At 57.2% G+C, this 17,676-nt stretch overlaps 1 protein-coding gene across 1 annotated transcript; it reads left to right on the top strand.

Moving 5' to 3' along the window:
• The first annotated feature begins 131 nt into the window (after nucleotides 1–131).
• On the top strand, nucleotides 132–16,962 carry CLN8 (CLN8 transmembrane ER and ERGIC protein). Its single transcript, XM_081806907.1, has 3 exons — nucleotides 132–234; nucleotides 7,514–8,163; nucleotides 15,177–16,962. Exons 2-3 carry the CDS (start codon nucleotides 7,621–7,623, stop codon nucleotides 15,498–15,500), a joined length of 867 nt encoding a protein of 288 aa, XP_081663033.1. The 5' UTR covers nucleotides 132–234; nucleotides 7,514–7,620; the 3' UTR covers nucleotides 15,501–16,962.
• The last annotated feature ends 714 nt before the right edge of the window (nucleotides 16,963–17,676 follow it).

The raw sequence follows: 17,676 nt of genomic DNA, 5'->3' as shown, positions 1-17,676 counted from the left end.
CTCCCGCTCCTGCGCGCGTGGTTCCGTCCGGTCCGCAACCGCCCCCCCCGCTCCTGCGCCCGTGGTTCCGCCCGGTCTGCGCGCCCCCCTCCTGCGCCCGTGGTTCCATCCGGTCCGCAACCCCCCCTCCCGCTCCTGCGCGCGTGGTTCCGCCCGGCCCCGCTCTAGGCCCCGCCCAACGGGGGTGCGCATGCGTGGTCGCGTTTGCGGCGCGTTCGTGACAGCGGCCTTGCGGTGAGTGCAACAGCGCGTACCGCGGCGGATGGGCGCGGGGCCGAGCGGGCGGGGTGGTCGTTCCCTCCGCTGGGGCCCGGCCCGCGCTCCCCTCCGGTGCAGCGCTGTGTGGGCGCGCGCGGCCCGAGCCAGGCCCCGGCTTGGACTGGGAGGCGGGGACGCGTAGGGCAGGGCTCCGGCAGCCCCGCGAGCAGGTCAGCGCTGTGCAGGGGAGCATCCCTCATTTAGGGGAGCCCTGTGCAGGTCAGCTCTGTGCAGGGGAGCACACCCGCGTCTAGGGGGGGCTCTGTGCAGGGGGGCACCCCCGCGTCTAGGGGGGCCCTGTGCAGGGGAGTACCTCTGCGTGCAGGGGAGCACCCCCGTGTCTAGGGGAGCCCTGTGCAGGGGGGCACCCCCGCGTCTAGGGGAGCCCTGTGCAGGGGAGCACCCCCGCGTCTAGGGGAGCTCTGTGCAGGTCAGCCCTGGGGGTCGGGAAGGAGCGGGGCCTCAGCTGTGAGCCCTCCTCCAGCACCTTCCAGGCCCTATTTGCTGTTCAGGTTCTCACTGAGCACCTCCTATCCCTAAAAAACTGGAGCTGAGCATGAGGTGGGTTCTCTCTGGAGCCTCCAGGAAGTTCTCTGCAGAGCAGTTGAGACCGTGAGAAAGGGGGAAACCTAATGGGGTGTTGGATGTAGCAGAACATCCCCGGGAGGGGGAGGGTCTCAGTGCCAGGAGGAGACACTCTGCACCGGAGTCCTGTATTGTGGAGAGGAAAGAAGCAGGTGCGAGGCAGTGTGTGTATACTTGATCCCTTTTTATGGGAAAAAATAAGAGTTTATATTGAGTGAAATGATTGAACCAGCAAATGATTGAACCCAAAGCAGTAGCGCTCCCTGGAGATTAGGGGATTACAGAATTTTATTTTTGTGTTTTTATGCTTGTTCATATTTCCTAAATTTTGCTCCTTGAGTCTCTCTTTTTTTTTTTTACTTTGGATGAAATATTTTTACACACTGCCAAAGCATAATTCTGAAAACGTTACAAACATAATTCTCACGCAAGCAGGGAACCCTTGTTAGGTTACTTTGATCTCATGGATGGTCGATCCAGCAGGAAGACAAAGCCCGTCAAAACCAGTGAATGAAAGGAATGCTCAGATAGGCTTGTAGGGTCCAGCGGGCGCTGGTGGGTACCTCCAGTGCAATGAAACCATGGCCTTCCATTATCTCTTTCTCCCTGGGCTGAGAGGAAGATCACAGCCCTTTACCGTTGTCATAGTCCAGCGTGTCACTTCACTGACAGGGCCAGTCCCCGGGGAAACAGGAAGTGACACTTGTCTCCCGCAGTCAGATGATCCTCAGGGGCTTTATTAGCCAGTAATCCAGCAGGACCTGAAAAGCACGCAACCTTTCTTCATCTTTTTGACTTCATTTCCAAGTTTTGGATCAGTTATTGCAGTCAAATGCAAAAATACTGGTATTTTAGCAATTTAGCACCCCCATGAATTCATCAGTGGGTGTCAGATGGAGCTGCAAGGGTCCTGGTGGCCGCAGAGTCCCATCCCTGGAGACGCGGCCGCTGGATCACTATGGCCCTGAAACTCACACCCAGGAATTCTTTAAAAAACGCCTGGTCCAGTGCAATGCATCAGCTTAAACCACCAAATCTTATACAAGAAAGAAAGATGAGGTTTGTAGATTGATTTTTCCCAAAGACAAGGCTCGCAGCGAGTCAGGGATGGGGCTCCGGGCCCCTCCAGGAGCCAGCGCCTCTGGGCCACAGCTCTTCTACCACGGAGGTGCAGGGCTGTAGGGCCTGGGCTCCGGAGCCTTCCACATGGAGGAAGAGCTGCGTGTGCGCTGCCGGGCCTCCCGCTGTACCCACGAGGGAGCAGTGACCCCCAGCCGTGACTGCCCCTGCACTGCAGGCCCATATGAAGGTGACCCTGGTGTCCCCTGTGCCATCGAAGCTGGGGGGGATGTGGTCGCGCTGACGGGCCAATGGAAGACAAAAGGAGAAATGGAACTCCGCCCCACCCCGTCTGCGCCGCCTTTCCGGAATAGGGCCTGGTGGATTTTGTGGGTGCGTGGATTCAGGTAGCACTGTGACGCTGTGGAAGGGACAGTGGGACCTCCGCAGGGCTCCAGGGGAGGCTGACTTGCTGCCCCGACGGGGTCCCTGCAGTTCCCTGCAACCCGAGGCCTGGCCTTCCTCGCTTGGTGGTTCACCTCGCTGGAGCGCCCCCAGCTGGGAGGTACTGTTGGTCCCAGGGGCCCCGAGACACCCACAGTGCCGGATGAGGCCAGACCAGCATGGGATCGCTCAGGCACCGCATCGGCCGCTGTGTAGGAGCATGTGAGATCCGGCTTGGAGCAGGGATGGGGATCAGAACGGGGAGAGAACGGGGGCGGTGGGTGAGTTGTCGGTTTCTCTCGTTGGCACAGTCTGTCTCAGCTCCGGCCTTGCTGTCCGTTTCTGTGTCTGACCTCACCTGTCTGCAGTTCTGTGTTTAGATCCGAAACCATCTTCAAAAAGGCAGTCCAGGAGGCTCCCAGACCTGGCAGCCGGCCCCGGGCTGTGCCGTGGTGTACTTCAAAGGCCCGGGGCTTTTCCTGGATTTCTGAGCCCTGGCAACCAGTCCCTGTCACCCAGGGAAAGTGCTTGTGCTGCCTGTGGCCACCTTCCATGGGCCTCCCCGCCGAGCCCTGTTCCTCCATCCTTGCCTCAGTGTCTCCGTGGTAGGGACTCAGGCATGTGGTTCAGAACATGTGGACCCAGGAACAGGTCTGTGCTCCCGCCTCTTCCCAAGTGCTCAGGAGCCTGCCCTGTACCCACCCGGGACAGACGGTGCACATGCCTTCCCCTCCCGGAGCGTCAGGCCCTTGCCTGTCCCCATGCTGCTTGCTGGGGAGCAGGGACGGCAGGAGGGGCAGCAGGAAAGAGGGACTCACGGGGGCCTGCTTTCCAGGTTTCTCTCCAGCAGGATAATCTGATTTTTTAAATTGTATCTGCTCATGTGTCAAACCCATTAAGGCATGTAGGTTATGCTAGCCTGGTTTGGAAGAAGGAAGCCACTAAACCATTCTACCTCCGAGTCCGCGGTTTTTACAACCAGATGGGGACTGGAGATCATGCCAGTCCAGGGGCTCTGTACCTGCCCTAGGGCACCTGGCCACACAGAAAATGCCCACGCCTGGCCATCACTCCAGGGCAGTAAAGGCCGAGTCTGGAGGTGGCCCCATCCCGGGCGTGTTCCATAGGTAGGGAAGAAACCGACCAAACAGAGAACCTCTGCTGGTGATCTGCGTGCACCAGGGGCGGGAGCTCTAAAGTCTCTGACAGGTGCCAATCCAGTCCGAAACAAGGGGGCCGAGCCTGGGCTCGGTACGGAAACTGGAGACACTGTAAAGCCTAAATGACCTAGTGGCCTGTGCGGAGCCCATAATGGGTGCCTCGTATTGGTTAGCACTACCCTACTATCCTGCTTTTCTGTGCATTTTTTTATTCTCATCAGAAACTGGGGCCCACGAAGATTACAAAACGTGTTTTCTTAGCTCCGAAGTAGTGGAACCAAGATCAGAACACACTGTTCTTGTTCCTTTGGGCCTGGCACTCTGGAGTCCCTGACTCCTGACCTGGACCTCCCTAAACAACACCTGTACTGGCCATTTCCAGTGGGGCGAGCCTGAGTCCTGGAGTCACGGGGACCCTCCCATTTCAAGGCCAAGGCACCACAGAAGTTAGGTGACTTGGCTAAGGGCATATTGATGCGATCGTGGCAAAATGGGAACTGTAGCCCAGATCTCATGACTGCCATGTGGAAGAGTACAAGAAGAAATCTTGGGAGGAGTCCGTATTTTCGCAATGTACAGTTTTGTGTAGGGTAACCTTTTCCTGGTCACTGAAGTGCTTGACGTGAGGCTTCGTTCCCGAACCCTGGAGATCTTTACCGGAAGTTGCTCTGTAAATCTCTTGGCCCCCATCCTCATGGGTTTAGAAGGTGACTTGCTGCAGAACCAGATTGTTCTGCGTGCTTTTATGAAGTAGGTGCAGCCACAAGAGGGCACGGAGCAGAGGCTCAGGAAGACCAAGGCCGTTATACTCATGGGTCCTAGAGACGGAAGGCACTCCAGGCCACCCCATGCTGCGCCCCCCGGAGAAGCACTAGGTCAGGAGGCAGGGGAAGCCTTAGGCCACGGCCTTTGTTGGGGTTTCCATGGGAAAAGCAGGCAGGACAGGGTGAATGATTCAGGACTGGTGACTTTGAAGATTTTTTATTTATTTATTTATTTATTTATTTGAGACAGAGAGAATGAGATACAGAGAGCATGAGAGGGAGGAGGGTCAGAGGGAGAAGCAGACCCCCCGCTGAGCAGGGAGCCCGATGCGGGACTCGATCCCGGGACTCCAGGATCATGACCTGAGCCGAAGGCAGTCGCTTAACCAACTGAGCCACCCAGGCGCCCCCAGGACTGGTGACTTTGAACAATTTTGCTGGGCTTTGGGCAATAGGGGTGGCAAGAGGCAGAGGAATGTTGCTCCTGGGTGCGGGGACAGACGGGGGAGGCAAGGCTCTGATCGGTTAGTTCTCTGATTTGCTATCTCGTAAGAGCGGGCTGGCCCTAGGCGGGCAGTCTCCCCAGCCAGGGAGGTTTTTAAGTTGTCAGAGCACAGAGGGGGAGAAACACACACACATCTGTGCACAGATACCCAGAGCCAAGCGCTCTTTCCAGCCTGTCCTCTGGTGTTAAACTGGGTCTGTGTGCACATGAACTCGCAAGTGTTCTGGGATGTGTGAGGAAGAGAGAACATGCCTGTGAACCCATGGGAGCAGCCGGCTGGACACCTGCAGTCCCGTCCTGTACAGAGCACTCCTGGGCACATGCACTGGGGCAGACCCAGAGCCCTGGGTAGAAAGGGAGCGAATGGGTGTGGTCTCGTCTTTTCTCCTCCCAGAGCCAGATTCCTACTGACAGAGAGCCAGCCTACTTTAGAGGTCGTGTTCACTGAGAAATAGGAAAACAAACACTTCTGTGATACTGGCCTTTGATTATAGGACCGTTATCAAATCCAAGAGTTCAGTGGTTGGAAATGGTTCCTTTATGGTTTGGGTTAAATGAGCTAGTATGTTCTGTGTCCTGACTGGTCATGGCAACCGTCTGGGCAGAAGAGCCATTTTGCTGCTTTTCACTGAATATTCACAGATTCACAGCTGGTTTAATGCTTGTGGCTGGACGCTCTGCTCGATGTGGTGTCTCCCCAAGGATGGAGAGTCTTAGGTCTGCTGTGGGCAGCCCGATTCCCCTGCAGGCCTGCTCTTCCTTCACCAGATGTGAGGCAGAGTCCTCTGCTCCCCAAGGAAGTGCCGTGTGCGACGAGCCCCTGCAAAGCTGTGGGGTGTGGGGGGCAGGCGGGACCCGGGGGAACCTGCTGGCCAGGCCTCCAAGGCCCCTTGGTGAGCCCCTGATCCTGGGGGTCCCCTCCCTGAAAGTCTGACATAGGGAGCTTCAGACGTCCTTGTCTGTTTGGAAGACTCAAGACTGCTGTTTGCAGTTTTACAAACAAAACACGTCCAAACTTACATAAATTTGACCGTGTGAGCGTAATTTGAAATCTGTGCATATGTTCAACAAGTGCTTCTTGAGTGGGTCCTCTGTGCCAGGTGCTGTATCCGTCAGTGGGGGCAAGGTGATGGACAGGTGGGCATGGCCCTGGCCTCAGAGAGCTGCTGGTCTGGGGGAGGTTAGGGGTCCCAGCAGTAGTCAGAGTGCGTGTCTAGATACAACGGTGGAGGGGACAGAGGGTGGGCAGTCCGTGGCACTTCCTCTGGTCTGAGATGGCTTCTGGAGAAACGGCACTGATGCCGAGATCTGAAAGGTAAGAGGGGCTGACAGGCGGGGCAGGTGCATGGACTCAGGTACAGGACCCAGCGGGAGCCGAAGCCCAGAGGTAATAAGGCAGGTGGGTTTAAAGGAACTAGAAGGCTGAGTAGGGCTGGAGCGTGGAGCAGGGTGCAGGGCGGGGTGTGGTCTGGTCCTGAGAGCACAGGGCTCAGACTTGAACGGGGCAGGAGCACAGACCTGTACGGCGTTCTTCCGGGGGTGACTACAGTCCACTCTGTCCTGCTAACTAGAAGAACCCAAACGACAACCATCTTCTAACGCGGAGTCAAGAAACTTCTTAAATGTACTGGAAATCAGGTTTGAAGTCCATTTTCCCGTGATGTCCCAAGTTTTGTCGAACCTACGTAGGAAGTGGGTTGGTTGTGAAAAGAATAAATAGTTTATATTTCTGGGCAATGAAAGGATGAACTTTTGTTTTTACGTTGTTAACAGAGGAAAGTCATTGGCTTATTTCAATTGAACTTGTTTCTTGAATAGGTAAGTGTGTTCGTGATGTTTTCTCTGCCCACAGGCAGCCCCTGGTTGTAGGAGAGCACGAGTTTTGGGAACAGGGCAGCCATGAGCTCTACCCACGGCCCTCGGGGACGTGCTCCGTTGATGTTTTTCTGTCTGTGGCGCAGGGGATCGTTTTCATGGTTGGAAGCGAGTTACTTGGAGACTCAAGAAGGCCCTGGCGATGCTCTGGTCTGGCGGGGGGTCCGGGGGAGCTCCGGGGAGCAGTAATTCCCACTGTCCGCAGATGGGCATGCACGGCGGCCTCGCCCCTCCGATCCAGTCCCCGCACTTGCTTCCGACGGGGGACTGAGGGCAGACTTGACGCTGCCTGGCGGGTTAACAGACCGGAACCGGGACTCAGGTTTTCCTGTGGTTTTTTTAAGGGCGGATGGCTACAGGTGACGAGCATCCTCATGCTCTCACCACCGCGTCTGCTGCGCACCGCAGAGATTGCCATGTGTGACCCGGGCTGCAGTCGGTCCGAAGCCAGCACGTGGGACGCGGGGGGTGGCGGGCCTGGGGCACGTGGACGTGGCCCTGCAGACCGCGCACGACCAGGCCAGTGTTCCTGTCTCCGGTTTCCGGGCGAGAGCCCACGGCTGTGTGATTGTCTGAACACGTGCTACCCCGTGGAGCCTGCCCACAGCGTGACTCCCGGGTGGCCCATGGCAGAGTCCAGGACGGCCTGTCCACTCCACTCCGCTCTAGCTCCCGGCTCCTCTCCCGGCCTTGTCCTGGACCGCCAACGGGTGTGGGTGTTTTCTTGTGGTGCGTGTGTCTTCAGATACGGTGAAGAGGTTTTTAGAAATCCTTATTACCATAGTGCGTCTGTCCTGCTGGAGCGGGGCTGTGGGCTCGCTCCTGCCTGGTCCACGCGGAGTGACCCGTCTGTCCTTCTGCAGGTGGCAGACGGGTGCATGCAGACCCCAGAGGCACCCACACCGACTCTGCGTTCTTGGAGAGCTGGGGCGTGGGCCTGGGACGCCCGCGGCAGACTCAGTCGAGGAGGATGACTCCTGTGAGCGATGGAGGCACGGCAGAGAGCATCTTCGACCTGGACTACACGTCCTGGAAGATCCGCTCCACGCTGGCGGTCGCCGGCTTCGTCTTCTACCTGGGCGTCTTCGTGGTCTGCCACCAGCTGTCGTCCTCCCTCAACGCCACGTACCGCTCTCTGGTGGCCAGAGAGAAGGTCTTCTGGGACCTGGCGGCCACGCGCGCCGTGTTTGGCATTCAGAGCACGGCTGCAGGCCTGTGGGCCCTGCTGGTGGACTCCGTGCTGCAAGCCGACAAGGTGCGTGGCCAGCAGAACTGGTGCTGGTTCCACATCGCCACGGCAACTGGGTTCTTCTTCTTCGAAAATGTAGCGGTTCACCTGTCCAACGCGCTCTTCCGCACGTTTGACTTGTTCTTGGTGGCCCATCATCTCTTCGCCTTTCTTGGCTTTCTTGGCTCCTTGGTCAACCTGGAAGCTGGCCACTATCTGGCGATGACCACACTGCTCCTGGAGGCCAGCACCCCCTTCACCTGCATTTCCTGGATGCTCTTAAAGGTGAGTGTTTCCGGCGGGACACGGGGGGCGTCTGCTGCTGCTGCCCTGGTCTGCACCGGTGGGGGAGCCCGCTCCTCGGGCACCGTGCTCTGTGGTCACCCCAGACTAAATCGCAGTGTGCGGAGTCCGTGAGCAGCTCCTCCTGGCTGAATTCCGTGTTCTAACTGCAAATCTCTTAGGCTTCTAGCTCCGTAGCAAAACAAGACTCTCTAGATCTTGGCACTTAGTCGATAGGATGTTGTAAGCCCCAGAAAACATGGTATTTTTCTTTCAAATGCTTTTTAAAAAAAGAATCCATAAACTATATATGTACACACACATCTTTTTAAAAATTTTTATTTCATCTTATGTTATTTTAACACTTATCATGAGATCCACCCGCTTCAGGAGTTCTTACATGGACAGGACGTTACTGCAGACCACAGGCACGGCGTGTCACGGCCAAGCCCTCGAGTTTGCCCCCCGTGCTTGCCGAAGCTTCCAGCCTCCTCTCCCTCCAGCTGCGGGCAGCCACCGCCCCACACTGTTCTGTGAACTCGGCTACTTTAGATACATAAGTGGAGGCTCACTCCTCCGAGCGTTGTGTCCACAAGGCTCACGCACGTGGCCCACCGCAGAATCTCCTCTCAGGCAGACGGGTTTTGCGTTGTGTGTGGGCGCCACGCTGTCTGTGTCCGTGGGTCCGTCGTGGGCACCTGGGTCGTGGGCGCATCTTAGCCGCTGCGAATAGCGCTACAGTGAGCATGGAGGTGCTCCCAGCTCTTTGAGATCCTGATTTCGGTTATTTTGGAAGAGCGTTCACCAGTGGGATGACTGGATGACGTGGTAAAACCTCCGTGCTGTTCTGCACAGCGGCCACCCCCTCTCCGTTCCCGCGACGCCGTGCCAGGGTCCCGGTGTCTCCACGTGCTCGCCCACACTGGTCTCCTGCATGTTGTTGATTCTCGCCATCGTGACCCGTGTGCAACGGTCTCATGTGGTTTTGGTTTGCTTCTCCCTCGTGATCAGCGAGCTTACACACTTTCATGCAGCTGTGGACCACGTACGTGTCTTCTCCCGAAAACGGTTCACCGCCTTGAGCCATGTTCGGATCAGAGTTTTGTTTCCACTCGCGCCTTGTAGCTCTTTATCTGCATTGGAGAGTAGTCTGCTGCTGGTCACCGGTCTGCAGGCGCCCGCCCCCCACTGTGGGGCGTGTGTTTGTGCCTCTGCCCTGAAAGTTCTTAGCTTCACGCGGTCGCAGTTTATTTTCATCTCCGTCGCCTGCGCTCTTGGTGTCACAGCTGGGCAATCGTTGCCGAGACTGGAGTCGTGAAGCTTTTTCCCATGTTTTCTTCCAGGACTGTTAGCTTTGGGGCCTTCAACCCACTCTGACTTTTGTGTCTGATGTAGGAATGCAGCCCAGTCTTCCCAGCACCACCTGTCGGAGGGACGGCCTTTCCCCGTTGTAGGTTCTTGGCCCTTCTGTGGTCGACGAGTTGAGCGTCCGCGGTGGATTTCCTTCCGGCCTCTGGGCTCTGTGCCCGCCTTCCCACCAGTGCCATGGCGTTTTGCGTAGCTCCGTATTATAGTCTGAAATCAGGAAGTGTGGTGCCTCCGCGTGTTCTTCTTTCTCAAGGCTCAAATGACTGTTTGTGGTCTTGTGTGGTTTTCCGTGAATTTTAGAATGGTTTCTTCTATTTCTGCAAAGAGTGCCATTGTGATTTTGGTAGGAATGGCGTTGAACTGGGGATCACATTGGCAAAGCTTTCTAGTCAAGTTTTCAGTTCCTTTACTAAGTGTTCTCAGCTCCTTGATCTCCTTTTGGGACTTTTTTTTTTCTTGAATATTTTCTGTCTCTGTTGAAATTCTCATTTGGTTCATGCATTGTTCTCGTGACTCCGGTGACTCACATCTTCGTGACAGTTACGGGTCCTTCTCTGTCAGATACGTCATTTAACTCCAGTCCCTTAGGGTCTGCTTTTGGAGATTGACCTTGGGAACACCTTTGCCCGACCCTGCCCTTGCCCAAGGCTGTTGCTGCCTGTGTGTCAGACAAAGCAAGCGCCTCTCCCAGGCTCCACACACTGTCCTCACCGGGAGCCAACCCCACTGGTCAGCCTGGCCAGAGATTCTGGGGCTCTCTGCCGGCTCTGTCCCTCCCCGGGGGAAAGTCGGCCGCTGTGCAGTCTGCTCCCTCCGTGCGGAGCTGGAGTCGGGGGCAGAAGCTACGGGGTCTGCCAGGCCAGCCACCGCCTCTCTTCTCCCCGGGGCCCGGCAGCTGGACCCTGCAGGACCGACCAGACAGAGGCCAGTCCTCCGCCAGCCCCTCGGAAAGGGTGGGGTGCTGGACGCATGTAGCAACTCCTCCCTCTTCTGGGGTCTCCTCCTGACCCTGTGCTGCTGGAGGGTCCCTCCCTTCCACGGCGAGGGCAGCTCACGTTCCCCCGCATGCAGGGGCCTCCCCAGGGTTTCTGATTTCTCACAAAGGAGCTTTGTGTGTGCATTGTGCTGAATCCGGGTGTTTGCGGGGAGGGTGGGTCCGGCTTCCTGTCCGCTGTCTTCTGATGTCTGTCATAGCTTGCGTGTCGTCTTACGCTTGTGTTTCTGAATAAGGTTGTTTTTCTACCGATCAGAGGTGTCGGGACCTACCATCACTATTTGTGTAGTATTTGTTGCCTTTTTGTTTGTAAAACAGTATTTTTAGAAGCTGTATGTTTTCTGGATACCATCTTGATAGCAAAATGTTCAGGTGAGACTCTTGAGAATTCTGTCTTTAGCACAGATTTCTCGCCATCTTCTGTGGCTCACTGTTCACAGGATGTTTTATGTGAAACATGAAATACTGCTTTTTGTTTCGTAAATGTCTGATGCAGTCACCACAAATGGGTCAGGGCCCTGAGCACTTCTGTAACGCTGTGGTAGCTTCGGGAGAAAATCGAGAAGCAGGAAGAATCGTCAGTGCCTTCAGGTCCCCTGGGGTAGACAGTGTGGGAACATCGGAGTGAGTTACCGGTGTTCGTGGGGCAGACCGTTCACACGTAGCAAACGCCGGCGTCTGGCCTTGCTGCGGTCCCCCGGGGCTGCCCCCGCCTTGTGCCGCAGGAGGACGTGTGAGCACGGGGACAGGTGCCGCGGCGAGCAGGCGGGCCGGGCAGCTCGGGGAGGGCCGGGGCTGGCCCGTGAACGCCGGCCCTCCGGCTGGGGAGCTGTAGCCGCTGCTCAGTGCCCGGGAGCTTCGTGAGTGCAGGGTTTGCGGACGGTTGAGGTCCTCAGGCAGCAGTGATTTGGGGGAAGGCTGGAAATCGTTAATGGAGTGGAGGAGTGAAGCCGGCCGACCTCCAAATGATGGAGGCTGCTGGTCCAGCGGTGGGTCGTTTTGATAAGATGCCGTGACTCGGGCACCGCCGGTGTGTCCTGCATGCCCTGCGGCTTTTCAGTTCTCTCCTTGTGGAAGTCCCCTCCACGAGAGGGGCTTCCTGAGTTTGGAGAGCAGGGGCTGAGACTTCCCTGCATTCTGTGGCCGTGAGCACAGCACCAGTGTCGTGGTCAGCCGTGGACGGAGGCTGTGCCGGACACACGGGCTGCCGTCCGGCCATCCTGTCCCGTCTGCCCCCCGCACAGGGCAGCCCGCTCACGTGGATGGGCTGGACCGCCGTGGTCAACAGGGACCTGCACCAAACCTACAAGACAGACGTGCCTGGGATGTAAGGCCCACGTTTGAGAAAACAGATGATTAGTTTTCTGGAATTTTTGTTATTTTTTTGTTGGAACTTCATTAAAAAAAAAAGAAGAAAGAAAATCTTCTTGTCTCCTTCCAGTCCATAGTGGTGATCAGTGTTGAACGGCTTCACGTGTATTTCTCCAGACTTGTGTCTCCACCGTCTGGGCCCGGCGTGGCCACCAGCCTCTGGTCCTCAGCATCCTCGGGAGGAAGGCAGACTCCCAGCGGTGGGTGGGCTCGGGAGAGAGACTTGGTTTTGGATTTTTCTGCTGCCTCTGCAGTTCGCTGGGTGCTGTTTGTGCAGGATGGAGAAAGGGATCTCCGTGCGTTCACTTCTTAGCACCCTGACTCTGCCAAGCCAGCAGACCCCATCAGCAGAACTGCACCCCAAATCGAGGTAGCTTAGGTCAGTGTTCCGTGTTGTCGTTCACATACTACTAAACGTAAGTCAGTGCTGCCTACAGTATTGAAATCCTTTTAAGCTTTCAGTAAAGCTGCCAAAGTCATGCGTAGTTGGGCATCCGGATTTAAGAATCTGCCAGAACACCAGGTCTGAGTTGTTGAGATAGCACGGGATGTACCTGAAGACGGCAAACATCACCGTGATTTAAGACGGGCTCTGCCTCCAGTAGTAGCTTATTATTAGCATCTCCTTCCTGACTGATTCTGAAACGTTAGAGTTAACAAACGAATTGCACAGGACTCGAACCTCGGGATAGAATTCACCCACAACGACTGGCCCGGGTGTGCATGAGGCCTGTCGGTTTCCGTGCGCCTGCCCCATGCTGTGCTGCAGAAAGCGGCTCTGTACATGCTGTCACCGACGCTGTCCCTGTCCCTGCTCAGAGCACGTGGTGACGCTGGACACCAGGTGACCCGGGTTATGCCGAAGAATGCTCAGTTCTCAGGCTTCGAGCTTTCTGAACATAATTACTCTGTGAGTAAAAGTTCATGTTTGTGATACGAACATTAATAATTTAAGAAGGCCACTTTTAGCAGTGAGGGGAATAATGGGGAAGAGCCCTTTGTTCTGTGAATTTTGGAGGGAATGGCAAAGTGGGACGGAGTCCGTGCTGCTAAGTGCGAAGGAGGGGTGGGGGGCGGTGGCGTTGAGGTGTGCTCCGCTCTGCTCCCGTGTCCCCGCAGTTCGTACTCTCGAAGCCTGATCTCTTCCACAGGAGCGATCTGACTTTGGAAACGTCAAACCTCCCGTGTTTCTGTGCTTGAGAAAGGTGTACCTGTGGCCTACTCCTACGACCCCACAGAAGATGCATGCGCTCATTGGTGGTAATCGGGCGCCCTGCCAGTTGCAGGCGGGGACTGGGGAGGAAACGCGGACGACGGGCCGAGCTCTAGAGGCGGAGGCCGCGCGGGGCAGATGTGTGCTTTGTTCCCTTGGGAAACAGTGTGGCCAAGTCCAGAGAAGCTCGCACAAGGGAGCAGGGTCCATGCAGCTGGGATCGTGTGTCCCCACCCCCCGTGTGCGTCCAGGCTGCACCCAGTACTGCAGTGGGTGTTGGAGGAGGGTACATGAACAGCACCTGTGGCAATCTGAGTGCTGTCCATCGCCGCCTCTGGGCCTGGTGATGGGACCACTTGGCAGAGGCCACACGGTTTCTCACCAGACTGGGGCACGCCCGAGTGCTGGGGCACCTGGTTCCTGCTGATGGGGGGCTGACGGCGGTCGTGGCTTCTCCTTCGGGCAGGAGCCTCCGAGAACTATAGCCTCGCCCTCTGATTTTACAGAAAAGTTAGCAGGCGTATTTGGTTTTATCCTTCTGTCACGTGGCTGTCAGGACCGGCGAACACAGATCTGGTCTCAGCTTCTCCCCATCTGTGTCTCGGGCCCCTTTAGTGTGGAGGTGTTACACTTGTTTCGGGTTTGTGCCTTGGCTCTCACTCCTGCGTGCTTGTTGCTCCAGCAGCGTGGGGTCCACGGGAAGCATGTGGCTACGGTCCACCTTGAGTGGCACCAAACCCAGGGTGGGAGCAAACGAAGTGCTTGGTGAGTCTGTGAAAAGCTGCCCGCGGGGTCTGGAGGTGGCATGCTGCATGAGCCGGGCAGCGTCCATCCCTACAGACTCCGCCAGGGAGGCTGCCCGCGAGAGGCCCGAGAACCCACGTGCCCGCAGAGGGAGCTGTTAGAGCCTCCAGGGGCCCTTCTGTGGGCCTTCCGTCTCCTCGCTTCACGTCCATGCTTGTGTTCAAACTCTGCCCGCATAAATAGGGTGCTTCTGTGGGGTGTTATTTCACTAACTGAATTATCAGTAGAAAAAAGCATGCATGGGTACGTCTGCTCTAAAAGTCGTAGACCCTGCAGAGTTGTTGTGAAGTTATTTTTGGGTAAGTTCAGTTTTTCAGACAACAGGGAAGTTCCTTGTTTTTCTCAGTTTATTTTTCCTGAGTCATCAATTCCGTGGATTCTCGTTCTCCTGTGTCAGAGCTGTGTGGACACATTTTTATGCCATGAGAGATTAAGATTCCTTCCTTGTTGTTTAAAAACATTCAGGGGTTGGTTTGCTGCGTCCCCATCGGGACTGGGTGGACGTAGCTCAAGTAGAACCGTTCCCTTTCCCGAGGCCGCGTTCTGCTGCCCGCTCAGAGTTCCCTTCTGCAAGCGCAGGACCCCACTGTCACCCTGGGGGCCACCTCGGCATGGAGCTCCTGAGGAGGATTTTGTGGCTTCGGTTCAGCAGAGACAAGGTTGGAGAGGCTGGCATGTGGGAGGTCTGAGGGGTGCTGGAATGTGGTGCTGGCCCTCCCCGTGCTGGATGTCCTGGGGCCAGATGTCCTGGTGCTGGTGAGGTCCCACCTTGGCGTCCACGATCTGATGGACCATCTTCAAGTTCTCTGTTCAGTTTTGGCTGTGACTCTTGGAAACTAGCTTAGTGTGAATTTAGAGTTGTTTTAAGGAAAGTCCGTCTCTGCCTGTGTCCATGGGCTCCTGGGATAAAAGTACTGAAACTCCAAGCAGGAAATGTGTGTCATCCTCAGCGTCTCTCCTCTCGGAGATTCTTGTCCCAGGGCTGCCAGACGGGAGCTCGATCTGTCGGTCGGTATGTGTGAGCTCAAGGTTAAACGTGAGATTGAAGAGAAGACTGGATTTTGCTCGTGGGAGAAACTGCCAGAAGGAGGAGAAGGGATGGGTGAGGAAGGGGCCCCGCTGTCCGTGCGGTGCTCAGTCGGCGGGCGGCTCCTTCCCGCAAGAAGCCCCAGGCAGGGGGGAGTGTGCGTGCGTCTGCGGGGATGTGTTGGGCTGGTGGACCCTTTGCGTGCAGAGTGCACTGACCGGCTTCTGTTCTGTCCACAGGCCGGCTGGTCCGACTCGCTGTTCTGGAAGCTGAACCAGTGGCTGATGGTTCACATGTTCCACTGCCGAATGGTGCTGACCTATCACATGTGGTGGGTGTGCTTCCGGCACTGGGACGGGCTGCTCAGCAGCCTCCACCTGCTGCACCTGGCGCTCTTCCTCGTCGGACTGAGCCTCCTCACGCTCATCCTCAATCCCTACTGGACCCACAAGAAGACTCAGCAGCTGCTCCACCCGGAGGATTGGAACTTTGCGCAGCCGGCGCCCAGAAGCAGCCGGCCCACCGGGGCCAACGGCCAGGTGCCGCCCAAGAAGGGGCAGTAGCCGCTGGGGGCCCGGACTGCAGCGCGCGGCCCCTGGCCCCGGGCCCCGCCGGCGTTCTCCGCACGGGCTCAGGTAGACACGGGCTCCGAGTCCAGCACTGTCTCCAAGTCGGACCAGCTGTGTCGTTCATGTTAATTTCCACGTAGCCACAAAGTGTTTTTAAAGCTTCGGTTTGCCTCCGGGGCTGGATTTTTGCCGTCATAACTCCGTTGTCTGCTGTGGTTTGTTCCTGCGCGCCTACCTATGCGGGGCCCTGATCGGCACCAAGGAGGGCATCGGTGGTGGAGGCCGGGCCACCTGTCTGGGAGGGCCTGACGTGGCGCTGTGGCCGCCCGCGTGGTCTCTCTGGTCACACGGTCCGCGTGCCGTGTGTCCTGTCCGGTCGTGGTGTCCCGCTTAGTTGGAGAGAACTGCCCCGAGCTGGGTGCCCCGTTCGTGCCCCTCGTTAGAGCGTCCTGCGTGAAGCGTGCAGCCCACTGTGCACACGTGCGTCCAGGGCGCGTGGGGACCACGGGCAGGAGCCGCCGCCTGGGACCGGACCCCGCCTGACGGGAGCGTGCACGACAGCAGGGCCCATGAGGCTTGTGGGTCACGGGATCCGTGAGAAAACAAGCAGTATGTATTCATGCTCTGTGGCTCACTCGGCAAAACACGGGAGACGTTTGGTAATCGGATTTGTCTGGACCGTAGAACCGTTCTGAATAGACCGAGTTGCCGTTGGGCTTCCCATCCGGACCCTTGCTCCGTGGCTGGTGCGTCTGTGGGTGTCAAGGCCGAGCAGTGGTCGCTTTCCCCCGGGCGTCGAGGGGCTGGACGGCAGGGCCCGCGGTCGTGGCTCACTCCACGGCAGCCCTTGCTGGGCGCCTGGCGGTGCCTCCCGAGGCGGTCGCCTTCGCCACGCCGCGCCCGGTGGAGGTCCCAGCAGCCTGGCTCGTGTGCCGGGAGACACGGGCAGCCCCGCTTCTGAAAGCTCCCTGCGGCCTGTCCGCCTTTACCAGAGACCTGCGTCCCCACAGCAGCGCCTCCCTGCCGGAAGGGAGGCCCCGTGGGTTTCCGTCAGGCGGCGAAAACAGGCACAGAGTGGGTCTGCAAAGTGTTGCAGCACAAACTTTAGGAAAGCGGGGGTCATTTCAGCTCACAACGTGGGCTGTGGGGGAGACCCACGCGCACATTTTATTCTGGCCATGACCGTGCAGTTAAAATTAAAAGTTTGTTTTTTATTGAAAGCCCCTTTGACGTGTTTGCAAAAAACATGTGTTTATGGGTCGTGGAGGCGCCCGGCCTGCGCTCGTCCTGGGACACGGAGCTCCCAGTGCTGTGTCCTCAGCGCTGCTGCTTCGACCTGCGGGTCATGCTTAGGTCAAGGTGTGCAATACCTGCCATGTCCTCGTAAGAAGTGACTTCGATCTGCGTTCTGATGGGACGAAGTGTAATAAAGTAACTTATGTTTATGGACCCAAAAGGATGTCAGTTCCTGTCTCTCAGTACTGTTTGTTTCAGTGCAAGTCTTGCGTTATCTTGGAGGTAGAGACTGAGGATCGGTCTCCGTTCAAAATTTGGATTAAGGTATGAAGTAGTTAGCTTAATTTTTTTAAAAAGATTTTATTTATTTATTTTGACAGAGACACAGCGAGAGAGGAACACAGCCAGGGGGAGTGGGAGAGGGAGAAGCAGGGAGAAGCAGGCTTCCCGCTGAGCAGGGAGCCCGATGTGGGACTCGATCCCAGGCCCCCGGGATCATGACCCGAGCCGAAGGCAGACGCTTCACCGACTGAGCCCCCCAGCCGCCTCAGCTGAATTTTTGTCTGACCTACACGAGGACTTGGACCTTCCCCAGGTTCACCCTTGACACGGTGCATCTTCACAGAGATGCGGTTCTCGTGCAGGGAGAGAACTACCAGACAACACATGAGCTTATTACCCCCACCCCCCGCACACACACCCGTTAGCGTTCCCTCTGACCAGGGACTTCCCATGAGGAACACACAAGCACGCCTGTTTGTGTAGAAAGAGGCTTTTGGAACCCTTTTGATCCAGGACCCACAGATTGTGCGGTGCTTCCCGGGCTCTGCGCCAGGCCCAGGCCACCCCGCACCAGCCGCGTGCGTGGGTGAGGCTGCCGAGGGAGAGGCCCCTGCAGAGCCCGGGGCGGCCGGTGTGACCCACGCATCGTCCG

The sequence above is a fragment of the Leptonychotes weddellii genome, chromosome 2 (genome assembly GCF_054177405.1).
Source record: "Leptonychotes weddellii isolate Sample4059 chromosome 2, ASM5417740v2, whole genome shotgun sequence".
Classification (NCBI taxonomy): Eukaryota; Metazoa; Chordata; class Mammalia; order Carnivora; family Phocidae; genus Leptonychotes; species Leptonychotes weddellii.
This window is presented reverse-complemented; position numbering and strand designations above follow the sequence as displayed.

Excerpts from the sequence above, each read along its gene's own strand:
- CLN8 (XM_081806907.1), top strand. The coding sequence starts at position 7,621 with ATGACTCCTGTGAGCGATGGAGGCACGGCAGAGAGCATCTTCGACCTG. Across the intron at positions 8,164-15,176 it reads TTTCCTGGATGCTCTTAAAG|GCCGGCTGGTCCGACTCGCT; the intron begins GTGAGTGTTTCC and ends TTCTGTCCACAG.